At 42.7% G+C, this 27,140-nt stretch overlaps 1 protein-coding gene across 4 annotated transcripts in view; it reads left to right on the forward strand.

The window, feature by feature from the left end:
* Positions 1 to 27,140, forward strand: part of RASGRF1 (Ras protein specific guanine nucleotide releasing factor 1) — a 113,864-nt gene that overhangs the window by 26,340 nt on the left and 60,384 nt on the right. For all 4 annotated transcript variants that reach the window (XR_013215610.1, XR_013215611.1, XM_077263185.1 and 1 more), the window contains exons 3-7: positions 11,398 to 11,545; positions 25,320 to 25,409; positions 25,495 to 25,748; positions 25,842 to 25,921; positions 26,005 to 26,198. Coding sequence is in view for 2 of the 4 variants with exons in the window: in XM_077263185.1 (XP_077119300.1) it covers positions 11,398 to 11,545; positions 25,320 to 25,409; positions 25,495 to 25,748; positions 25,842 to 25,921; positions 26,005 to 26,198 (766 nt within the window). In the remaining 2 variants the exon portion in view is untranslated. The remainder of the gene's footprint in view (positions 1 to 11,397; positions 11,546 to 25,319; positions 25,410 to 25,494; positions 25,749 to 25,841; positions 25,922 to 26,004; positions 26,199 to 27,140) is intronic.

Genomic DNA, 27,140 nt, shown 5'->3' on the forward strand with positions numbered 1-27,140 from the left:
TCTTATGCAGTGCTGTTTCATTGCCCAGTTAATGCTCCTTTAGAAGCTGCTTTCAACTGCTGCTCAGAAAGAATCCTTGTTCTATGAGCATGCATTCTTAGTATGGGACTTCATCTGCCTTAGAACAGCTGTAGGAGTAGGGGCTAGACAAGGTAATTCCTCCTATACATAGACTGTTTGTAAATAGAGTACAGATTCTTGCTGAGCAGCAGTTGAAAGCAGCTTCTAAAGGAGCATGAACTGGGTATTGAAACAGCACAGTAGCAGAGTGCTTTAAGAAAGTGAAATAAGATAATGAAGTATATAATGAAGATTTGTAGCTTCACAATGCCTGGATAATAATTTCGGTAAATTAAAAAATGTTTAGTTACTCTTTAAATGCTAGTGTGGTTTAATAATAGAGAGTACATACAGACGTTTCGGTCACAGACCTTCTTCAATGTACTAAAATAATAAATAATGACAAAATAAATAAAGTATATACAGTAGATGCATACAATAAATGGTCCAATATAGGTTCAAATGGCTAATAAATTGCAACTGCTCAAAAAACTACTTCGTACTGAATAAACCAGTCTCCTGTGAAATGCAGTATATTGAAGAAACGTACTAACAGTCATGCACTCGTGGTGTAAAGAGGCTAATTCATGGTGACCGTTGGAGTGAAAAATAAAGTGCATCTTGCATATAGGGGGGAGGGAAAATGAAAACCTACCCTCTCTCCGAGAAAATGTCTGGTAGGCGGATTTTATGGGGAAGAGTAGACCTGTAAGTATGTATGTAATGTCTCAGATTTATAGGAAATGTGGTAACGCACAACTCAGGTAGTAATGAAAAACAAACATACCCCTTGTGATATCTGTTAGTAGAAATTACACGTTAAGCGTCAATAAGGCACTGTAGGGAGAAATGACATGGCTATGAAAACCCCGTGGTAACCGTCTGAGGAAGTGCTCGGTAAGCGATGATGTGCCTAGCTTACCTAAGATGTTCCTGTCCGGACGCGGTATCCACCGCTTGTCCTCGGTGTGGGGAAGCTGCTGTGCTCGTGCCGTATAAGTGCGCGCTTAGAAACGCGCTACCGGAAGTGCTTAACCGGAAGTGCCCTGGCGGTGGGTTTGGCTAAGTTGCGTTCCACTACTGCTGAAGTGGGTGGGGCTGTGCGTTCCACTGCGGGCATGCGTAGTGAGGAAGTGCCCTGAAGATCTGAGATGAATGATCCGCTCTTCCAGAGTGGTGAAGAGTCGCTCTGGCTGATAAGTGGTGACAAGTGATCGTTCTTGGTGACCATTAGCAGTGAATTTAGGTGATATACAGTCAAGACAATATTAATAAAGCCGATTCTGTGAAGAGAAATAACAGTATTAGTATGGAAGTCACAGATTCATATCAGCATATTATATACTAATACTTTACGGCATTGTAAGGGTCACGTTAGAGACACTCGATTAACATAATCCACTCAGTTCATCATATATTACGAGAGAAAGGACTGGATATCGTAGTCTCTGTTCAAGCCCCTTGGGGCTAAAGTCTGTAGTTCATGTATCCAGTAAGCCTCCCTCTTTTTTAGGAGGCCTATCCTGTCACCCCCTCTACGTGGTGGTGTCACCTGTTCAATCACTTGAAATCTTAACTGGGCAATGGTGTGGCCCTGAGTGATGAAGTGGTAGGGAATGGATAATAGAGTATTTTTGCATCTTATCATGGATTTATGCTTCGAGATCCTCTGTTTGATGGGTTGAGTTGTTTCCCCCACATAGTAAAGTCCGCAAGGGCACTTGATTATGTAAATTACATATGCCGAATCGCACGTAAAGAAGCCTTTAATGGGGTATTCCTTACCATTGTGTGGATGATATACAGTCGTGCCTCTTTGTATATTGTTGCACTGTAGGCATGGAAATGTGCCTGTCCTTGGATTGGTAAGGAAACGTTGTCTGGGTATGGATTGTGAACTCCCTATATCTGCTCTCACCAACTTGTCTCATATATTGCGCGGTCTACGGAAGCAGGGGAGGAAAGGTTCAACGAATTCTTTGACCCCTGGGTGTGCTGTTCCTAGAATGTGCCAATGACGTCTAATCGACTTATGAAGTAGGTAAACCAGGGGATGATAGTTATGGATGAAGGGGATGCGGTGTTTTGTATCTCTCTTCCTACTAGGGGAAGGATTCGTAGTAGTGACATCCAGAGTGTGCGGGGGATGTCCCCTCTCTAGAAACTTTGTCCGCATCTCTTCTAGCCGTTTGACTTCTAAGTCTTTGTCAGAGACTATTACTATGTACCCTCTGAAACTGGGATTTTGGGATAGAATCTTTCATTTTTCTGGGGTGGAAGCTGTCATAGTGTAATAGACTATTACGATCTGTTGGTTTGATGTGTAAGTCTGTGGAGAGTTCGCCTTCTTTATTTTTGAGAATTGTAGTATCTAGAAAGTGTACTTTGTCCTGATCGTACGTGATTGTGAAATCCAGGCCAGGCCAGGAAGTCTTGAGGAATCCAAAGAAGGATGCCAGTGATGTTTCGGGGCCATTCCAGATACAAAATATGTCGTCAATGTACCTTTTCCACACTATAGCATGTGTGCGGAAAAGGTCATTCAGGTAAATGGTGCTGTTTTCGTAATCTGCCATGTAGGCATTTGCGTATGGTGGCGCAGCGTTACTACCCATCGCGGTGCCTCTCCTCTGTAAGTAGAACTTGTCCTCAAATAGGAAGTAATTCTTTGTGAGTACCAGAGACAGTAACTCACAGCAGAGGTTGACCTGGTCGGGGTCTAGGTCCGAGGTCCTTAGTAACCTTCTCACTGATCTGATGCCTTCCACATGTGGTATGGACGTGTATAAGTCCTTTACGTCAAATGTGACAAGATAAGCCTCTGCTGGGATAGTTTTAAGCTCATCTATAAGTTTCAAGAAGGCTCCCGTGTCCAGTAGGAAGGAGGGAGTTCGTTTGATCATGGGTGTTAGGATTTTCTCTAGATATTTGGATATGGGTGAGAGAATTGAATCTGTTGAAGCCACTATGGGTCTTCCTGGTGGATTGGCTAAACTTTTGTGAATTTTTGGTAGTACATAAAAAACTGGCGTGATGGGATTTTGTTTGGATAGAAATTCACATGTTTTTTGGTCCAGTATTTTTAATTCTCTGTATTTGGTAAGTGTATTTTGTATTTGTTCTCTGATGTTGTTGGTTGGGTCCCTCTCTAGGGGTATGTAGATGGAGCTATTGTTTAATTGGCGGTAGACCTCTTGTCTATATGTGGACTTGTCAAGTACGACTATAGCTCCCCCCTTGTCCGCTGGTTTGACTATTATGTCCTTGTCTGCCTGTAGGGAGTTCAGCGCTTGTTGATCCAGGGCAGTAAGATTGGATGGAGCATGTAGTCTGCCTCTATCAAAGTCATCTCTTAATTTGTGAAAGGAGTCGTTCACAAATGAGATGAATGCTTCTAGTGCTGGGGAACCTGTAGGAGGTCTATAGTTGCTCTTGTTCCTTAGGCCTAGGCTCCTTGACGTAAGGAGTCGATCCTCTGTGATACTAGAGGGTGGATCACTAGTGTTCGAGTCGGCAAAGTGTAACTTGAGTCTAAGAGATCTGTAGAATCTCTGTAGATCCATTTCTAAGTTAAAAGTGCTTAGCCTATAACTTGGACAGAAGGATAGCTCTTTTTGTAGCACCTGGTGTTCTGCAATGCTTAATGATTTGGAGGAAATATTAATTACCAGGGGGTTCGTACCTGAGAGCGGGTTATGCGTGTGAAGTCCGTATTTCTTTGACCGTCTCTTTCCTCTACGGGTCCCCTTCTTCTCGTTTGTCTCCTTCCTCGTCCTAAAAAACGACCTGCTGCTGGTCTCTCGCATCGCTCCTGGTCCGATCCTGACGTCGAGATGTCTGTCGTAGATCTGTAATTGGAGCGTGTGGAGAAGGTCCCGGAGTTCGAGTTGTCTCGCCATTTATAGACTTTGTTCTGTTCGTAATCCTCTGCGTCCCTGATGAATTTTGACCTTTTCCTTGCTTCCGTGTCCCTTCTATGTTGCTCGATAGTAGTGTTGATGCGGGTTTTGAGATCCTGGAGTTCTTCTGGAGTGGAAGATGATGTCAACTGTTGTTCGATGTTCGTGGTACGTTCTTTACTCTGGGCGATCCCTTGGTGTAGATGTTCCAGCGTCAGCGTCATGAGATCAAAAGAAAATTTGTTTCGAATTCTTTCAAAACGAGAACAAAAGTCGGGGGAGTCACTAAAGAGGGTAGGGTGGAGGGGGACCCGTAGTCCCCTCGGAATCCTCTGAACTTTGAGGTACTCCGTAAGGGTTGCACAGTGAAATTCCAAATTTGTACTCCGTCTTAGTTCCCTCTCTAGATCTCGTCCCCTTGTTTCTTTAGGAGGAACTCTAAGGAACTCGGTGGATGTTGTGGACTGTGCAATGATATTAGTCGTTTCTTCTGCGTTGTATGAAAACGTGAGTGATGACATGACCAGAATAGTGTGCTCATACGTAAGGGTTGTAGACTATGAGAAATATTCGTAGGCACTACTATTGAGGGTGGTGCGCAAGTAGGTGCCCAAACCATATAATCTTGTAAAGTAACTTGGCACAAACGTGATCAGATGCTAGTGTGGTTTAATAATAGAGAGTACATACAGACGTTTTGGTCACAGACCTTCTTCAATGTACTAAAATAATAAATAATGACAAAATAAATAAAGTATATACAGTAGATGCATACAATAAATGGTCCAATATAGGTTCAAATGGCTAATAAATTTCAACTGCTCAAAAAACTACTTCGTACTGAATAAACCAGTCTCCTGTGAAATGCAGTATATTGAAGAAACGTACTAATAGTCATGCACTCGTGGTGTAAAGAGGCTAATTCATGGTGACCGTTGGAGTGAAAAATAAAGTGCATCTTGCATATAGGGGGGAGGGAAAATGAAAACCTACCCTCTCTCCGAGAAAATGTCTGGTAGGCGGATTTTATGGGGAAGAGTAGACCTGTAAGTATGTATGTAATATCTCAGATTTATAGGAAATGTGGTAACGCACAACTCAGGTAGTAATGAAAAACAAACATACCCCTTGTGATATTTGTTAGTAGAAATTACACGTCAAGCGTCAATAAGGCACTGTAGGGAAAAATGACATGGCTATGAAAACCCCGTGGTAACCGTCTGAGGAAGTGCTCGGTAAGTGATGATGTGCCTAGCTTACCTAAGATGTTCCTGTCCGGACGCGGTATCCACCGCTTGTCCTCGGTGTGGGGAGCTGCCGTGCTCGTGCCGTATAAGTGCACGCTTAGAAACGCGCTACCGGAAGTGCTTAACCGGAAGTGCCCTGGTGGTGTGGGTTTGGCTAAGTTGCGTTCCACTACTGCTGAAGTGGGTGGGGCTGTGCGTTCCACTGCGGGCATGCGTAGTGAGGAAGTGCCCTGAAGATCTGAGATGAATGATCCGCTCTTCCAGAGTGGTGAAGCGACTCTTCACCACTCTGGAAGAGCGGATCATTCATCTCAGATCTTCAGGGCAGTTCCTCACTATGCATGCCCGCAGTGGAACGCACAGCCCCACCCACTTCAGCAGTAGTGGAACGCAACTTAGCCAAACCCACACCGCCAGGGCACTTCCGGTTAAGCACTTCCGGTAGCGCGTTTCTAAGCGCGCACTTATACGGCACGGGTACGGCAGCTTCCCCACACCGAGGACAAGCGGTGGATACCGCGTCCGGACAGGAACATCTTAGGTAAGCTAGGCACATCATCGCTTACTGAGCACTTCCTCAGACGGTTACCACGGGGTTTTCATAGCCATGTCATTTCTCCCTACAGTGCCTTATTGACGCTTAACGTGTAATTTCTACTAACAGATATCACAAGGGGTATGTTTGTTTTTCATTACTACCTGAGTTGTGCGTTACCACATTTCCTATAAATCTGAGATATTACATACATACTTACAGGTCTACTCTTCCCCATAAAATCCGCCTACCAGACATTTTCTCGGAGAGAGGGTAGGTTTTCATTTTCCCTCCCCCCTATATGCAAGATGCACTTTATTTTTCACTCCAACGGTCACCATGAATTAGCCTCTTTACACCACGAGTGCATGACTATTAGTACGTTTCTTCAATATACTGCATTTCACAGGAGACTGGTTTATTCAGTACGAAGTAGTTTTTTGAGCAGTTGAAATTTATTAGCCATTTGAACCTATATTGGACCATTTATTGTATGCATCTACTGTATATACTTTATTTATTTTGTCATTATTTATTATTTTAGTACATTGAAGAAGGTCTGTGACCAAAACGTCTGTATGTACTCTCTATTATTAAACCACACTAGCATCTGATCACGTGTGTGCCAAGTTACTTTACAAGATTATATGGTTTGGGCACCTACTTGCGCACCACCCTCAATAGTAGTGCCTACGGTTATTTCTCATAGTCTACAACCCTTACGTATGAGCACACTATTCTGGTCATGTCATCACTCACGTTTTCATACAACGCAGAAGAAACTACTAATATCATTGCACAGTCCACAACATCCACCGAGTTCCTCCTAAAGAAACAAGGGGACGAGATCTAAAGAGGGAACTAAGACGGAGTACAAATTTGGAATTGCACTGTGCAACCCTTACGGAGTACCTCAAAGTTCAGAGGATTCCGAGGGGACTATGGGTCCCCCTCCGCCCTACCCTCTTTAGTGACTCCCCCGACTTTTGTTCTCGTTTTGAAAGAATTCTAAACAAATGTTCTTTTGATCTCATGACGCTGACGCTGGAACATCTACACCAAGGGATCGCCCAGAGTAAAGAACGTACCACGAACATCGAACAACAGTTGACATCATCTTCCACTCCAGAAGAACTCCAGGATCTCAAAACCCGCATCAACACTACTATCGAGCAACATAGACGGGACACGGAAGCAAGGAAAAGGTCAAAATTCATCAGGGACGCAGAGGATTACGAACAGAACAAAGTCTATAAATGGCGAGACAACTCGAACTCCGGGACCTTCTCCACACGCTCCAATTACAGATCTACGACAGACATCTCGACGTCAGGATCGGACCAGGAGCGATGCGAGAGACCAGCAGCAGGTCGTTTTTTAGGACGAGGAAGGAGACAAACGAGAAGAAGGGGACCCGTAGAGGAAAGAGACGGTCAAAGAAATACGGACTTCACACGCATAACCCGCTCTCAGGTACGAACCCCCTGGTAATTAATATTTCCTCCAAATCATTAAGCATTGCAGAACACCAGGTGCTACAAAAAGGGCTATCCTTCTGTCCAAGTTATAGGCTAAGCACTTTTAACTTAGAAATGGATCTACAGAGATTCTACAGATCTCTTTGACTCAAGTTACACTTTGCCGACTCGAACACTAGTGATCGACCCTCTAGTATCACAGAGGATCGACTCCTTACGTCAAGGAGCCTAGGCCTAAGGAACAAGAGCAACTATAGACCTCCTACAGGTTCCCCAGCACTAGAAGCATTCATCTCATTTGTGAACGACTCCTTTCACAAATTAAGAGATGACTTTGATAGAGGCAGACTACATGCTCCATCCAATCTTACTGCCCTGGATCAACAAGCGCTGAACTCCCTACAGGCAGACAAGGACATAATAGTCAAACCAGCGGACAAGGGGGGAGCTATAGTCGTACTTGACAAGTCCACATATAGACAAGAGGTCTACCGCCAATTAAACGATAGCTCCATCTACATACCCCTAGAGAGGGACCCAACCAACAACATCAGAGAACAAATACAAAATACACTTACCAAATACAGAGAATTAAAAATACTGGACCAAAAAACATGTGAATTTCTATCCAAACAAAATCCCATCACGCCAGTTTTTTATGTACTACCAAAAATTCACAAAAGTTTAGCCAATCCACCAGGAAGACCCATAGTGGCTTCAACAGATTCAATTCTCTCACCCATATCCAAATATCTAGAGAAAATTCTAATACCCATGATCAAACGAACTCCCTCCTTCCTACTGGACATGGGAGCCTTCTTGAAACTTATAGATGAGCTTAAAACTATCCCAGCAGAGGCTTATCTTGTCACATTTGACGTAAAGGACTTATACACGTCCATACCACATGTGGAAGGCATCAGATCAGTGAGAAGGTTACTAAGGACCTCGGACCTAGACCCCGACCAGGTCAACCTCTGCTGTGAGTTACTGTCTCTGGTACTCACAAAGAATTACTTCCTATTTGAGGACAAGTTCTACTTACAGAGGAGAGGCACCGCGATGGGTAGTAACGCTGCGCCACCATACGCAAATGCCTACATGGCAGATTACGAAAACAGCACCATTTACGTGAATGACCTTTTCCGCACACATGCTATAGTGTGGAAAAGGTACATTGACGACATATTTTTTATCTGGAATGGCCCCAAAACATCACTGGCATCCTTCTTTGGATTCCTCAAGACTTCCTGGCCAGGCCTGGATTTCACAATCACGTACGATCAGGACAAAGTACACTTTCTAGATACTACAATTCTCAAAAATAAAGAAGGCGAACTCTCCACAGACTTACACATCAAACCAACAGATCGTAATAGTCTATTACACTATGACAGCTTCCACCCCAGAAAAATGAAAGATTCTATCCCAAAATCCCAGTTTCAGAGGGTACATAGAATAGTCTCTGACAAAGACTTAGAAGTCAAACGGCTAGAAGAGATGCGGACAAAGTTTCTAGAGAGGGGACATCCCCCGCACACTCTGGATGTCACTACTACGAATCCTTCCCCTAGTAGGAAGAGAGATACAAAACACCGCATCCCCTTCATCCATAACTATCATCCCCTGGTTTACCTACTTCATAAGTCGATTAGACGTCATTGGCACATTCTAGGAACAGCACACCCAGGGGTCAAAGAATTCGTTGAACCTTTCCTCCCCTGCTTCCGTAGACCGCGCAATATACGAGACAAGTTGGTGAGAGCAGGTATAGGGAGTTCACAATCCATACCCAGACAACGTTTCCTTACCAATCCAAGGACAGGCACATTTCCATGCCTACAGTGCATACAGTGCAACAATATACAAAGAGGCACGACTGTATATCATCCACACAATGGTAAGGAATACCCCATTAAAGGCTTCTTTACGTGCGATTCGGCATATGTAATTTACATAATCAAGTGCCCTTGCGGACTTTACTATGTGGGGGAAACAACTCAACCCATCAAACAGAGGATCTCGAAGCATAAATCCACGATAAGATGCAAAAATACTCTATTACCCATTCCCTACCACTTCATCACTCAGGGCCACACCATTGCCCAGTTAAGATTTCAAGTGATTGAACAGGTGACACCACCACGTAGAGGGGGTGACAGGATAGGCCTCCTAAAAAAGAGGGAGGCTTACTGGATACATGAACTACAGACTTTAGCCCCAATGGGCTTGAACAGAGACTACGATATCCAGTCCTTCCTCTCGTAATATATGATGAACTGAATGGATTATGTTAATCGAGTGTCTCTAACGTGACCCTTACAATGCCGTAAAGTATTAGTATATAATATGCTGATATGAATCTGTGACTTCCATACTAATACTGTTATCTCTCTTCACAGAATCGGCTTTATTAATATTGTCTTGACTGTATATCACCTAAATTCACTGCTAATGGTCACCAAGAACGATCACTTGTCACCACTTAGCAGCCAGAGCGACTCTTCACCACTCTGGAAGAGCGGATCATTCATCTCAGATCTTCAGGGCACTTCCTCACTACGCATGCCCGCAGTGGAACGCACAGCCCCACCCACTTCAGCAGTAGTGGAACGCAACTTAGCCAAACCCACCGCCAGGGCACTTCCGGTTAAGCACTTCCGGTAGCGCGTTTCTAAGCGCGCACTTATACGGCACGAGCACGGCAGCTTCCCCACACCGAGGACAAGCGGTGGATACCGCGTCCGGACAGGAACATCTTAGGTAAGCTAGGCACATCATCGCTTACCGAGCACTTCCTCAGACGGTTACCACGGGGTTTTCATAGCCATGTCATTTCTCCCTACAGTGCCTTATTGACGCTTAACGTGTAATTTCTACTAACAGATATCACAAGGGGTATGTTTGTTTTTCATTACTACCTGAGTTGTGCGTTACCACATTTCCTATAAATCTGAGACATTACATACATACTTACAGGTCTACTCTTCCCCATAAAATCCGCCTACCAGACATTTTCTCGGAGAGAGGGTAGGTTTTCATTTTCCCTCCCCCCTATATGCAAGATGCACTTTATTTTTCACTCCAACGGTCACCATGAATTAGCCTCTTTACACCACGAGTGCATGACTGTTAGTACGTTTCTTCAATATACTGCATTTCACAGGAGACTGGTTTATTCAGTACGAAGTAGTTTTTTGAGCAGTTGCAATTTATTAGCCATTTGAACCTATATTGGACCATTTATTGTATGCATCTACTGTATATACTTTATTTATTTTGTCATTATTTATTATTTTAGTACATTGAAGAAGGTCTGTGACCGAAACGTCTGTATGTACTCTCTATTATTAAACCACACTAGCATCTGATCACGTGTGTGCCAAGTTACTTTACAAGATTATATGGTTTGGGCACCTACTTGCGCACCACCCTCAATAGTAGTGCCTACGGTTATTTCTCATAGTTACTCTTCAAGTCCTGAGAAACCATTTAATATAATGAAATATTTTAATGGTATAGTCCGCATGATGCATTTTACATTATATGTCACTACGTCAGATATTTGCTCCATTGATTTTTAATTTTGTACTAATGAAGGGGGGTGGGGGGTTAGTTATCCCAAACATAGAGATTTGTTTAAAACCCTCACGCCCTTCACACCCTTATTGCTCCTGTTTTCCCTGGTAATATTACCTAAAATGATTATTTTAATGATGTTTCCAGCAGGTTAAAAGCGAGATTAATTCCCTGGAGAGGTCAAAATTAAATAATAATTTAGGCATATAAGAAAATGGTGAAGGCTTGTCAGTAATCTTAATTTTTTTTTTTTATTCGGATTCTAACAATTTTAGGAAGAAGTGGAAGGGAGTTAATTGTGGCCCTTTCCTCCCACCTCCCATTCCTATATCAGCAGATTGCTCTTACTTTTAATGGGATCAATTTTAAAAAGTGGTTTATAGTAGGGAATTGTTATTCATGCACTAGTATCATAAACTTTCTTTTGTAAAAATTCAGGCATGTAAACGTGATGAATTTATCTTATCTGTCCACTTTTGAGCAATGTATCCTCTGTTTATGCCATCTGTTCTCTAGAACAGCCATATTAGATTTTGTAACGCAGAATGCTGTATTCTCTCATGCATTAATTGTCTCTGTCTTTTCTAAACCTCCTTCAGCTACAAGACCCTGGTCACCGAGCATGAGGCGTTGATGCAAAAATACCTACATTTACTGCAGATTGTCGAAACCGAGAAGAAGGTTGCCAAACAGTTGAGACAACAGATAGAAGATGGAGAGGTGGAGGTTGAGCGCCTCAAATCTGAGGTGGGGTCTTTTTTTTATAGAGAGAGGCAGTTATATATTGCATTTCCAGTTTTTGAGTATTTGATCCCCCTCCTGCCGCGGTAACCAATGTTTCTTATAACTAAGGGACCTTAGTTATGGTCTACTAATAGAATGTAAGTCCGCAAGGACAGGGTCCTCTCCCCTCTGTACCAGTCTGTCATTATAAATGTATTTACTGTAAACGATATCTATAACTTTGTACGTAACCCCTTTCTCATGTACAGCACCATGGAATTAATGGTGCTATATAAATAAATAATAATAATAACTTAATGGCAGAAGGATTGTCCTTCCAACAATAAGTGATCTTTGGTGGTAAGAGGAAACTTTTGTAAAACCCCAACTGAGTGCACCATAAGAGCTTGTCCCAACCCTGGGTACATAATATGGCATGCTTATAAATCAGAGGTGTAGTATGGGCTGATGGCAAACTATGGGCCGTGTATGGTGAGAATACAGAATTTATTATGCTGATGGCTTCTAAAAACCAGATATAGACAGTAACACCTAAAGGGAGAACACAGCATAATTGTACTTTATTAGGAAACTACCAAAATGGTATTTCCCTGATATACAGTGGGTGAAATAAGTACCGAACACGTTACCAATTTTGTAAGTAAATATATTTCTAAAAGTGCTATTTGCATGAAATTCTTACCAGATTCCGGTAACCACCCATCCATTCCACGCAGGCAAAGAAATCAGACCATAGATGTCCATAAATATATGTAATAATGAGAAATGACACAGGGAATAAGTATTGAACACATGAAGAAAGAGGTGCAAAAAGCCTGGAAAGTCATGACACCATCTGAAATCTATTAGAAAGCAATCCTTCCACTTAATGAAAAATATTATCAGCTGGTTCAACTGATGGCCTATAAAAAGGTCTCTCATTATCAAGGTGGCATTCAAGAAACATCTCATGATGGGTAAAACCAGTGAGCTGTCTCAAGACCCTTGCAACCTTATTGTTGCAAAACATACTGATGACATTGGTTACAGAAGAATTTGTAAACCACTGAAGGTGGAAAGAAGTGGAAAGAACATAATTTTACCATATACCAGCCACAAAGAAGTGCTTCCCACAAGATTTCATACAGAGGAGTGAAAAGAGTTAGCAGAAGAGTTGTCCAAGGGCCACCTGTGGAGGGCTACAGAAACACCTGGAATCAGCAGGTACAATTTTTTTCAAGGAAAACTACAAGTACACTGCGTGCAGAATTATTAGGCAAGTATTTCAGAGGATTATTTTTATTATTGATCAACAACTATGTTCTCAATCAACCCAAAAGACTCGTAAATATCAAAGCTTAATATTTTTGGAAGTTGGAGTGGGTTATTTTTAGATTTGGCTATCTTAGGAGGACATCTGTTTGTGCAGGTAACTATTACTGTGCAGAATTATTAGGCAACTTAATAAAAACCAAATATAATCCCATCTCACTTGTTTATTTTCACCAGGTAAACCAATATAACTGCACAAAATTTAGAAATAAACATTTCTCACAAGCAAAAACAAACCCCCCCAAAATTAGTGACCAATATAGCCACCTTTCTTTATGATGACACTCAGCAGCCTTCCATCCATAGATTCTGTCAGTTGCTTGATCTGTTTACGACCAACATTGCGTGCAGCAGCCACCACAGCCTCCCAGACCCTGTTCCGAGAGGTGGACTGTTTTCCCTCCCTGTAGATCTCACATTTTTTGAGGGACCACAGGTTCTCTATGGGGGTACAGATCAGGTAAACAAGGGGGCCATGCCATTATTTTTTCTTCTTTGAAACCTTTACTGGCCAGCCACACTGTGGAGTAGTTGGAGGCATCTGATGGAGCATTGTCCTGCATGAAAATCATGTTTTTCTTGAATAATAGCGACTTCTTCCTGTACTACTGCTTGAAGAAGTCTTTCAGAAACTGGCAGTAGGTCTGGGAGTTGAGCTTCACTCCATCCTCAACCCGAAAAGGTCCCACAAGTTCATCTTTGATGATACCAGCCGATACCAGTACCCCACCTCCACCTTGCTGGCGTCTGAGTCGGAGTGGAGCTCTCTGCCCTTTACTGATCCAGCCTCTGGCCCATCAAGAGTCACTCTCATTTCATCAGTCCATAAAACCTTTGAAAAGTCAGTCTTAAGATATTTCTTGGCCCGGTCTTGACGTTTTATCTTATGTTTCTTGTTCAAAGGTGGTCGTTTTTCAGCCTTCCTTACCTTGGCCATATGGGGTCCCTGAGTATCGCACACCTTGTGCCTTTTGTTACTGCAATAACGTTGCAGCTCTGAAATATGGCAAAACTGGTGGCAAATGGCATCTTGGCAGCTTCACGCTTGATTTTCCTCAATTCGTGGGCAGTTATTTTGCGCCTTTTTTGCCCAACACGCTTCTTGCGACCCTGTTGGCTATTTGCCATGAAAAGCTTGATTGTTTGGTGATCACGCTTCAAAAGTTTGGCAATTTCAAGACTGCTGCATCCCTCTGCAAGACATCTCACAATTTTGGACTTTTCAGAGCCCGTCAAATCTCTCTTCTGACCCATTTTGCCAAAGGAAAGGAAGTTGCCTAATAATTAAGCACACCGTATATAGGGTTTTGATGTCATTAGACAACGCCCCTCCTCATTACAGAGATGCAAATCACCTGATTTACTTAATTGGTAGTTGGCTCTCAAGCCTGAACAGCTTGGAGTAGGACAACATGTATAAAAATTATCATGTGATCAAAATACAACTTGCCTAATAATTTTGCACGCAGTGTAATGCACTCAACCTCAATGGCCTGTATGCACGTTCACCATACAAGACTTCATTGCTGAATAAAACGCATGTTCAAGCGTGTTTAAAGTATGCTCAACCACATTTAGACAAGCCTGTGAAATGCTGTGAGAATACAGTGTGGTCAGATGAAACTAAAAGTGAACTATATGGATGCCATAATACACACAATGTTTGGAGGCCAAAAAGCACTGCATATCACCTCAATAACTCCATGCCACCAACTGTGAAGTTCGGAGGTAGGATCATCATGGTGTGGGGCTGTTTTTCAGCGTGTACAATACTTGTTCCCTGTGTCATTTCTCTTTCTTAGAGATAACTTAATTTACAGACATCTGTGGTTTGATTTATTTGCCTGTGTGGCTTGGATGGGTTGTTACCGGCTCCTGATGAGAATTTCATGTTAATAGCATCTTTAGAAATATATTTACTTAGAAAATCGGTGATGTGTTAAATACGTATTTCACCTGCTGTATGCTCTTAGGTGAACACTTTAATGTTCTGCTGCAACTAAGGCTGATTTAACACATCCAACTATCGCAGTCCAAGAAAAGACAGTGATGTCTTAACTGGCCCTGGGTCTCCTGACCCAAACTCAACATCCTCGTAAGCACATAAGGAGTGATTGAATTAGAATCAGGAGATCTGCAGCCGCTCTAGACATCGCGGTCCATATTTAGGCTGCGGAGGTCGGATATGTGAAACCAGCCTATGTTTATGGCGCAATTCACTTTCATTCCCAGGTTCCTCCGTCTCAATGCTGCTGACTTCTATGCTTACAGATCCTGGGCATGTGCAGTTTGCCCAGTAGTTCTGTGCCCAGTCAGTGTGTGGTTATAGGGAATTGATGTCCTATTGTTTAAATCAGATTTTTGTGTTACATGTATTTTGTAAAACTATTGGTCATATTTTTACATCATGATCTTTTTTGCGTAACAAATTTAGTTATCTTGCAGTTTTCTCATTGGTCTCTGGGACTTTTTGGCTCTTATATCCTGTCTTTTCAGGGAGAATTTTCAGCAGGCTCATTATCATCAGAGTCAGGATTACAATGATAATTAATATTTCTTTACATAAAGGATCCACCAATCACAATAGGCGATTTCACAGCTGCCCTTGCGCCCTAACCTTCACAGTGACCTTTGCACATGCTCACTAGATGCTTCAATTCCAAAGATGGGTCTGGAATCTGTTTATTGTGGTGAATGTGCATGTGGATTTCCTGAAAAACATCAGAAAGTTTGTCCCAAAAAAATCCCCATTGTCCGTCATGAAAATTGCAAGATTCCTTTTTATAATTTGAACAGATTGTGATATGAGAAAAAAAACAATGTAAAAAAAAATATATTGTTTAAAACAGGTCATTTCCTGATGACACATTCCCTGTAATGCTCTATTGTGTGCAGTGTTAGTGCGCTGAGCGCTGTGTACTTTTCATGTAGTGCTCCCTTTGTGTTGAGATAAATAGGAGGAGGACATGGTGTCATTGGGATGTGATGTCGGTGTCACAGCTGCTGACACTTTGATGTGTTAATGAGAATTATTTGATATTACAAGCAAAAAATGTGAATATTTATGTCGAGATTTTGTGCTTTTCATAAACAATTGCTATCATTAACCTGTGAGATACTGGAGCAGTACGCAATGGGTTTTAATCAACCAAATCCTGAATCAAACCCCCAAGACTAAGTTCAGATGAGTGCGAAACTAATGCGGACAAGCAAAATCTGGACATAATAATAATCTTTATTTTTATATAGCGCTAACATATTCCGCAGCGCTTTACAGTTTTGCACACATTATCATCGCTGTCCCCAATGGGGCTCACAATCTAAATTCCCTATCAGTATGTCTTCGGAATGTGGGAGGAAACCGGAGTACCCGGAGGAAACCCACGCAAGCACAGAGAGAACATACAAACTCTTTGCAGATGTTGTCCTTGGTGGGATTTGAACCCAGGACTTCAGCGCTGCAAGGCTGCAGTGTTAACCACTGCGCCACCGTGCTGCCCTAACTGGACATAACTGGGTCCGTGAGCTGGGTGCAGGCGCTATCTACTATTTATATGTTCTAGTCTGGTCCGTAACAAATGGACAGACTGCTGCAATTTTATTCCATGTGGACCTGAGGTCCATGTGCTAAAGATCTCATATGTAGTGTATATGCTGTCCGCGTGTGATTATTTATGTAGATGGACATCACACGGACCCGATAGACGCTCGTGTGAACTTAGCCTAAATGCAGTACTAACAAAGGAAAAAAAATCCAATGAAAATGCAGATCTGTGATCAGTGCTGTACATATCAATTTAAGAAAATCAGAAATCCATGCAATCATTGATCAATTAGTATTATTTAAATAGCCAATGAAAACTTTTGTGTTGCAGCATAAAGAATACATATACAGTGCCTTGCGAAAGTATTCGGCTCCCCGGAACTTTTCAACCTTTTCCCACATATCATGCTTCAAACATAAAGATACCAAAGGTACATTTTTGGTGAAGAATCAACAAGTGGAACACAGTTGTGAAGTTGAACGAAATTTATTGGTTATTTAAAATTTTTATGGAAATTCAAAAACTGAAAAGTGGGGCGTGCAATATTATTCGGCCCCTTTACTTTCAGTGCAGCAAACTCACTCCAGAAGTTCATTGTGGATCTCTGAATGATCCAATGTTGTCCTAAATGCCTAATGATGATAAATATAATCCACCTGTGTGTAATCAAGTCTCCGTATAAATGCACCTGCTCTGTGATAGTCTCAGGCCTCTGTTTGAAGCACAGAGAGCATCATGAAGACCAAGGAACACAACAGGCAGGTCCGTGATACTGTTGTGGAGAAGTTTAAAGCTGGATTTGGATACAAAATGATTTCCAAAACTTTAAACATCCCAAGAAGCACTGTGCAAGCGATCATATTGAAATAGAAGGAGTATCATACCACTGCAAATCTACCAAGACCCGGCCGTCCCTCTAAACTTTCATCTCAAACAAGGAGAAGACTGATCAGAGATGCAGCCAAGAGGCCCATGATGACTCTGGATGAACTGCAGAGATCTACAGCTGAGGTGGGACAGTCTGTCCATAGGACATTAATCAGTCGCACACTGCACAAATCTGGCCTTTATGGTAGAGTGGCAAGAAGAAAGCCATTTCTCAAAGATATCCATAAAAAGTGTTGTCTAAAGTTTGCAACAAGCCACCTGGGAGACACACCAAACATGTGGAAGAAGCTGCTCTGGTCAGATGAAACCAAAATCAAACTTTTTGGCAACAATGCCAAACGATATGTTTGGCGTAAAGGCAACACAGCTCATCACCCTGAACACACCATCCTCACTGTCAAACATGCTGGTGGCAGCATCATGGTTTGGGCCTGCTTTTCTTCAGCAGGGACAGGGAAGATGGTTAAATTTGATGGGAGGATGGATGGAGCCAAATACAGGACCATTCTTGAAGAAAACCTGTTGAAGTCTGCAAAAGACATGAGACAGGGATGGAGATTTGTCTTCCAACAAGACAATGATCCCAAACATAAAGCAAAATCTACAATGGAATGGTTCACAAATAAACGTATCCAGGTGTTAGAATAGCCAAGTCAAAGTCCAGACCTCAACCCAATCGAGAATCTGTGGAAAGAGCTGAAAACTGCTGTTCACAAACGATCTCCATCAAACCTCACTGAGCTCGAGCTGTTTGCCAAGGAAGAATGGGCAAGAATTTCAGTCTCTCGATGTACAAAACTGATAGAGACAGACCCCAAGCGACTTGCAGCTGTAATCGCAGCAAAAGGTGGCGCAACAAAGTATTAAGTTAAAGGGGCCAAATAATATTGCACGCCCCACTTATCAGTTTTTGAATTTCCATAAAAATTTAAAATAACCAATAAATTTCGTTCAACTTCACAATTGTGTTCCACTTGTTGTTGATTCTTCACCAAAAATTTACATTTGGTATCTTTATGTTTGAAGCATGATACGTGGGAAAAGGTTGAAAAGTTCCAGGGGGCCGAATACTTTCGCAAAGGCATTGTATTCACATAATCCTGTGACTCAGAATATGCCGAAATAAAAGATCAGCCAGATTTAGTATGCCCGAGTTAATGTCCATGTGTTAAAAGTCTTTCCATTTTATGGTCTGGCATTCTTTGCTGATTTATCACGTTGTACATTGTGTATCTGAGCTCTGCCACCACTAGGGGGAGTTAACTGTATCAGTTTACAGTAAGCATTGAACTGAGGAGAATCCTCACAGTGTGCAGTGCGAACGCTGTGAGGATTTACAGGTCCTAGAGCCTATAGTATACAGCCGCACTCTTGAGGGTTCCTTCCAAATACAAGTTTATTATCATGCACAAAAAGTTCACCACAGTGATAAATGACAAAAAAATATATTTTTTATTCCTTTAACGTTTCGACCCGAGCCCGGGTCTTTCTCAAATTTGTAGGTTCAAGTGGTAGTAGAAATACATTGGAGATGAGCTGGTATTTCGTGTAAGAGTATGTTTCCACGTTCAGGAAACGCTGCGTCAAAAACGCAGCGTCCAGATGTTACAGCATAGTGGAGGGGATTTCATGAAACGCAGCATGTCCTTCCATGGCAGAAAAAACGCAAGGACAACGCAGGTGACCTGCCAGTGACCTCAGGTGCAGATTTGGTCAGGATTTTACCTGCATAAAATCCTGACCAAATCCTGATGCAATCCTGAACGTGGACACATACCCTAAGGCACTGGGCTTATACGAAATGCCAGCAGTGGCCATCTAGTCTTGCTGCTCTGTATAACTCTGACCCCATTCCTGATTAACAGCTTTATGCCTATGCACAGTGTACACAGATAGCTGCCAATCAGTGATGTGGGCGAGGTTATACAGGGCTCAGCATTCAGAGAACTGCTTGATCTGCAGTAGAGAAACCTGTGGGTCTTATAGTTTAGATTACCTAAGAGCCTACTGGGTTTGTGTTTTAGAAAGGATAAAATTGGAATTAAAATGATATAATGCTTTTTGCTTTTAAATATGATCAACTTTCTTACATGCTTGGTATAGGAAATATTTGCATTTCTAGAGCAACTTTGTTTTAGAACTGTGCATATTGTCATTCCTCTGTTATTCCTCCTGCAAATAGATGAATTCATTTAAAACTGTGCATTACCTCTCCTCTTTTTAGTAACTGGTTGCCCCACACTGTAGGCTACTGTCAGCAACATTTATTACACGAATCCTAAAACACTGGGTTGTCAATATAATGTCACATTTCCTTCAGAAAGAAGAGTGATTGCACCATACAGAGTTAAAAAAGTGTTAAAATTATATGCAAGTTTCTAGTAAAATCGAGCTGTCATGACATACTAAAGAGACAAAATCCACAGTGTCAAAAATGCAATAAAAAACACATTAAGGGTATGTGCACACGTCACGATTTCTTGCAGAAAATTCCTGAGGAAAACTGGACATTTTCTGCAAGAAATCTGCATGTGTTTTTTTCACGTTTTTTGCGCGTTTTTTCCCGGAGCTTCCCAATGCATTAAATAGCGAGAAAAAGGCAAAAAATCCGCAAAATTTGTGAACATGATGCATTTTTTACCGCGATGCGTTTTTTTGCGGAAAAAAATGCATCATGTTCACAAAAATTGCAGAATGCATTATAATTGATGGGATCCATATGCGTTTTTATAGCGAAAAAACCGCAATGTGTGCACACAGCCTAAAAACACAGTGAAAAAAAAGTAACCGAAGTTACCTAATAAGTGCGGAAATGCTGCAACATCAAAAACTCACCAAATCCTCATCAGGGAAATATAGTATTGAAGGTATCCTGTCACCAGGTTTACCAATATTACCGTATTTTTCGGACTATAAGACGTATCGGACCATAAGACGCACCTAGGTTTTAGAGGAGGAAATTAGGAAATAAAAATTGAAGCAAAAAATGGTCAATTCTGTACTGTAATATCCCCTATCCTGGTATGCATGGCCCCATCCTTATTCTGGTATGATTGGCACCATCTCGGTCCTGGTATGATTGGCCCCATCACAGTCCTTGTTTGATTGGTCCCATCCCTATCTACTATATAATTGTCTAAGGGTCACTTCCGTCCTTCTGTCTGTCTTTCTAGCTGTCCCGGGTATTCATTGGTCGTGGCCAGCCAGTGGGCGTAAACAAAAGGGCAGGGGAGGCCAGGAAGTATGCAGAGCGAGTCCCCGCCCACTCCGTACAGGCCCGGCCAGAAGCGCCGCAAAGGGGGTGGAGTCGCCATGAGGAGGGCAGGGCCGGCCGGGACCATGGGCGCTGTTGGGCCTACCGCGGCCAAAAGTGGGGAACAAAATTAGCGGTCGCGGCCAGCCAGTGAGCGGAGACAAAAGGGCAGGGGAGGCCAGGAAGTATGCAGAGCGAGTCCTCGCCCACTCCGTAAAGGCCCGGCCAGAAGCGCTGCAAAGGTGGCGGAGTCGCCGTGAGGAAGGCGGAGCCGGCCGGGACCATGGGCGCTGTTGGGCCTACCACGGCCAAAAGCCGGGGACTAAAGTAGCGGCTGCGGTCAGTGATGAAGGCCGCGGTCATTGATGACGGCCGTGACAGCAGGAAACAGTGCAGCACATGCGGCGGTGACAGCTGCGGATGGAAGGTGAGTATATACTACGTGGCTGTGCAATATACTCCGTGGGCTGTGCTATATACTACTTGGACTGTGCAATATACTCCGTGGCCTGTGCTATATACTACGTGGCTCGGCAATATACTCTGTGGGCTGTGCTACATACTGTGTGGGCTCTGCACTATACTCCGTGGCCTGTGCTATATACTACGTGGGCTGTGCAATATACTACGTGGGCATGCATATTCTAGAATACCCGATGTGTTAGAATCGGGCCACCATCTAGTTCTGGTATAATTGTCTCCATCCCGGTCCTGGTATGATTGGCCCCATCCTTTTTCTTTTATCATTGGCCCCATCCCATTCCTGGTACAATTGGCCCCATCCCTTTTCTTTTATAATTTTCCCCATCCCGTTCCTGGTATGATTGGCCCCATCCTGTTCCTGGTTTGATTGGTCCCATCAGGAAAGATTAAAAAAACAAACATTACACTCATCTACATGGCGCTCCCTTGCAGCATCCTGCTCCGGAATACTCACCGGGACCATTCATCGCAGAGAGCGGTGAGTATCCATTCCTCTTTAGTAGCGTGCACTGTCAGCCGCCTGCTTCCTGCTGCTGCCGGTGGTCACGTGTGCCGATACTTAAGAGAAATGAATATTCAGAATATTCATTTCTCTTAAGTGTCGGCTCACGTGGCAGCCGGCAGCAGCAGGAAGGCTCCGGCTGACACTGCGCGCTACTGAAGAGGAATGGATACTCACCTCTCTCTGCGATGAATGGTCCCGGTGAGTATTCTGGCAGCTGTGCTCTGCTTGTGAGCAGCACATGACGTCCCTGCCATGCGCTGCTTACAAGCATTAAGCAGCTGCTGGCACTGGAGCAGGGTGCTGCGAGGGAGCGCCATGTAGGTGAGTGTAATGTTTGTTTTTTTAATCTTTCCTGATGGGGCCATGGATACTAGGAACGTGATGGGGCCAATTATAAAAGAAAAAGGATGGGACCAACATTCCAGGAACAGGATAGGGCCAATTATACCAGGGATGCCAGAAAAATAAATATGCATTGCCCTCCACGCCCATGGGCAAGGAATGCAGTGCATATTCATTTCTCTTTAGCAGTGGGCAGAGGAGTTAGTCGGAGCCGCCGGCTCCTGCCTCTGTGACCCGCTGCTTCTCTGATACCGCTCCCCTACTTCCCCATCACAGCCAGAGCCCATGCATCCGGACTATAAGACGCACCCTCCAATTTTCCTCCACATTTTTGGAGGAAAAAAGTGCGTCTAATAGTCCGAAAAATACGGTACCTAAAGCCATTACCTATACCGGCCCTTGTTCACCCACAAAACCCTCTACAAATACCAAAAAAATACCTTTAATAATTGCAGCATACGGTGCGGACCAGACTGGTGGAAGTGGATGGTCTTGCTTGTTGCCTCTTCTATTTCTGTAATCGCGGCCCTCCCGTCTTGAGTGATGTGGGTCCTACGTCATTCACACAGTGCAGCCAATCTCGCTACTCCTGTCCGGCTGAGGGCAAAGCAAAGTCCTGTAATGCGCAGTCAGGGACTTATATACAGATTGCTGGACTGCGGTAAAAGAGGAATTAAAAGTGGTAGTTCTGTTTTGTATTGGGAAAACCTGGTGACAGTTCTCCTTTAAATAGTATTTGTAAAGAATTTCAGACTAGGTCCAGATGGCATCTGTGCCCACTATTGGGTTACTTTCAGCACGTTTGCGCCCGACTGTAGCCACAGTCAAGATGGATGTTGAATCCTCCATCCACTACAGGTACCAGGTACATACAGTCATGGCCAAAAGTGTTGGCACCCTTGAAATTGTTCGAAAAAATGTATTATTTCTCTAAGAAAATTATTGCAATTACACCTTTTGTTATACACATGTTTATTTCATTTGTGTGTATTGGAACAACACAAAAAAAGAGAAAAAAGGCAAATTGGAAATACTTTCACACAAAACCCCTTAAATGGCCCGGACAAAATTGTTGGCTCCTTTCCAAAATTACCAAAAGTACAAAACTAAAGTCAGCTCACCATGTCTTTGTATCTTGACCTCCTGTATAATCACCAAGCACCTCGCACGGACCAGGGTGAAGCAACCACAATGAATCCAATAGAAGAGCAGGTGTGTCCAGCGAATGGTGAGGGTAAAAAATAACTTTTAATGAACATATAATGAAAAATCATCCATAAGTATGGTATCCAGCACTAATTACACACATGATCATGACTAAGACCACCAGGTCGAAACGCGAAGATCGTTGCTAAGCTCTGAGCCTATGTGTACTTAGTGCTGGATACCATATTTATGGATGATTTTTAATTATATTTTCATTAAAAGTTATTTTTTACCCTCACCATTCGCTGGACACACCTGCTCTTCTATTCCTTTCCAAAATTGTTTCCAACATTGTGGGTAAACAACTTTGTTTCAAGCACATGATGCTCATTCAAACTCACCTGTGGCAAGTAACAGGTGTGGGCAATATGAAAATCACCCAGATAAAATATAGTAATATTTTTTTATTTATTTGTAAATAATCAAATTCAAAATATACTATAAAAATTGAAAAAATGGACAATAGTAATTACAGTGAAGAGACGATCTCACCCAAACGCACGTTTCGCGTGGGCTTTCTCAAGGGGCTGTGAGAAAGCCCACGTGAAACGCGCGTCGGGCTGCTTGGTCTGACTACTTCTAAGGACTGATTTGGGTGAGATCGTCTTTTCAGCACTAGATTTATATTTTTCATATATATATTTTGGGTGTTTATGGTGTCACAGCCGTGATAGCAATATTTTTTTTTTATCCTAATTAAACCCATAGTATATCTATCTTATTTTCCTAGTATTGTGATAGTGCTGCTATATGGATACATCTATAGTATAATATTGTGTCATGGAGTGTATTATGGGCTCTGTGTTCCCGGTCCGTGTACATTTGTATTAGTTTCAGACTTTTGTCTTTGCTCTTCACTGTAATTACTATTGTCCATTTTTTAAATTTTTATAGTATTTTTTGAATTTGATTATTTACAAATAAATAATAAAATATTAATATATTTTATATGGGTATTTTTGTACTCCTTGTGTTTTTTTGTATATAGCTGTATTTTGGAGTATACCTGTTTTAATGGTGGTTATTTTATTGATTTAATCTATCTAATATTTTTTTCTGTTTTTTTTTTATTTGTAATATGAAAATCACACCTGAAACCAGATAAAAAGGAGAGAAGTTGACTGAAATCTTTGCATTGCGTGTCTGTGTGTGCCACACTAAGCGTGCAGAACAAAAAGAGAAGAGAACTGTGTGAGGACCTGAGAATTAAGCATTGAAAAACATCAACAATCTCAAGGTTACATGTCCATTTCCAGAGATCTTGATGTTCCTTTGTCCACAGTGTGCAACATAATCAAGAAGTTTACAACCCATGGCACCTAATCTCCCTGGATGTGGACAACAGACAAAAATTGATGAAAGGTTGCCACACAGGATAGTCTGGATGGTGGATAAGCAGCCTCAATCAAGTTCCAAAGAAATTCAAATTGTCCTGCAGGCCAAGGGTGCATCGGGGTCAGCGCAAACTATGACCCCAAACATACTTCAAGAAGCCCCCAGAAACGGATGGAAGTAAAGCGCTGGAGAGTTCTGAAGTGGCCAGCAACGAGTCCAGATCTAAATCCAATTGAACACCTGTGGAGAGATCTTAAAATTGCTGTTGGGAGAAGATGCCTTAAAATATGAGAGACCTGGAGCAGTTTGCAAAAGAAGAGTGGTCCAAAATTCCAGTTCAGAGGTGTAAGAAGCTTGTTGATGGTTATAGGAAGCAATTGGTTGCAGTTATTTATTCCAAAGGGTGTACAACCAAATATTAAGTTAAGGGTGCCAACAATGTTATCCTGCCCATTTTGGGGGTTTTGTGTGAAATGATGATGATGTCCAATTTGTTATTTTTTTCTCAGATTTTTTTGTGTTGTTCAAATACACAACAAGGAAATAAATGTGTATAACAAAACGTGTAATTACAGTAATTTTCTGGGAGAAATGCTTGATTTTCTGGAACAATTTCAAAGGTGTGAGCAATTTCAGCCTTGACTGTATGTTTCTTTGCAGGTACTATCTGTATGGGAAAGTCTGTGCTTTGCTAGACACAAACCAGCTACAAGGAGGCCAAAAGAACACACTTTTGGCTTCCATCTTGGAATATCACAGTATAAGCTCCAAATGTATAATGTAGGCTGCGTGCACAGATGCAGCGTGGCTCTAACCCATCTAATGAATAAACCATCAATTCCTAATGAATCATAATAGACCATCTCTTATATTTGTAATCGTTCTTTTTCATGTAAATGCTTCTTCCAGATTGCATCATTACTTAAAGACAATGAGCGGATCCAGGCCACTCCAAGCTCGGCATCAACCGAGGACACGGACATCAGGAAAATCAAAAAGGTAAATGATGCCTTTTCTACTTCTGTTCCAGCAATGGAATGCCATAGGAAGCCTTTTATATTCCCTCCGTGTGTGCTGTCTGCAGGTGCAGAGTTTCTTACGAGGATGGCTATGCCGGCGGAAGTGGAAGAGCATAATCCAGGATTACTCAAGATCTCCGCATGCAGACAGCATGCGTAAGAGGAACCAGGTGGTGTTCAGCATGCTGGAGGCCGAGGCAGAGTATGTGCAGCAACTGCATATCCTGGTCAATAACTTCCTGCGCCCGCTACGTATGGCGGCCAGCTCGAAGAAGCCTCCCATCACTCACGACGATGTCAGCAGCATCTTTCTCAATAGGTGGATATCATTTTATGGTGAACTAGAAGTTTTCTCTGGCTTTATGACTTCTCTTTTTATTAAAGACTTTCCAAATGTTTTCCCCTTTTTCAGTGAAACCATCATGTTTTTGCACCAGATCTTCTATCAGGGTCTGAAGGCGAGAATCTCCAGCTGGCCCACACTGGTGTTGGGTGAGATTTGGTTTCTGCTTCTGGCTCTGTCATTTCTTGGACTTTCAGCCCCCTGTTAATCTCTGTTTGGTATCTTTCTTCAGCGGATCTATTCGACATTCTTTTGCCGATGCTAAACATTTACCAAGAATTTGTGCGGAACCATCAGTACAGTCTGCAGATCCTGGCTCACTGCAAGCAGAACCGAGACTTTGATAAACTTCTGAAACAATATGAGGCCAAACCGGACTGTGAGGAGCGGACTCTGGAAACCTTTCTCACCTACCCCATGTTCCAGGTCACTAACAGTAAAAAAGAATTGTTACACAATTTTGTTTTAGAAAATCTGTCACCAACTCTGTGTTTCCCAATTTGCAGGAAGTGTAAAATGGAGTGGAAACCCTGATTTCAGCGCTGGGTCACTTATTAAAGGGACACTGTCACCTGAATTTGGAGGGAACAATCTTTAGCCATAGGGGCGGGGTTTTCGGGTGTTTGATTCACCCTTTCCTTACCCGCTGGCTGCATGCTGGCTGCAATATGGGATTGAAGTTCATTCTCTGTCCTCCGTAGTACATGCCTGCACAAGGCAAGATTGCCTTACACAGGTGTGTACTATGGAGGACAGAGAATGAACTTCAATCCCATATTGCAGCCAGCATGCAGCCAGCGGGTAAGGAAAGGGTGAATCAAACACACGAAAACCCCGCCCCTATGGCTAAAGATTGTTCCCTCCAAATTCAGATGACATTGTCCCTTTAAGCTTCTTGCTGTAGTTTTGATGAAACATTAATTTACCTGCTGCAGCTCTGCTACTCCTCTCAATGATGAGCTCCTGCTCTGTCATCCTCCATAATCATGGACTCCTCTATAACGCTGTCTGCCCCATAGATTGACGTTTTTTGCCCACAGTTTGCATAGCCAAAAAGCCAACAATTAATGGTGGGGGTGAGGGACATCTGGAGCTCATGACTAGGAACACATAGCAGGAACTCATCATTGGGAGGACTAGCAGAGCTGCAGAACCTAAAACAACATATTATCAAATCTACAGGAAGAAGCCAGGTAAGTGACCCAGCAATAAAATCTCGGCTTCTGTCCCCACTTTTTGCTGCGCTCAGATTGAACAGCAAAAACCTGATGACAGCGTCTCTTTAGTTAGTAATGCTATGGCACCGACATTGCTTGTGAGAGCTGTGGGTCTGGAGAGTGACCTGTCCGGCACAAGAGAAAAGGTCTG

Source organism: Ranitomeya variabilis, chromosome 5 (assembly GCF_051348905.1).
Source record: "Ranitomeya variabilis isolate aRanVar5 chromosome 5, aRanVar5.hap1, whole genome shotgun sequence".
Lineage (NCBI taxonomy): Eukaryota > Metazoa > Chordata > Amphibia > Anura > Dendrobatidae > Ranitomeya > Ranitomeya variabilis.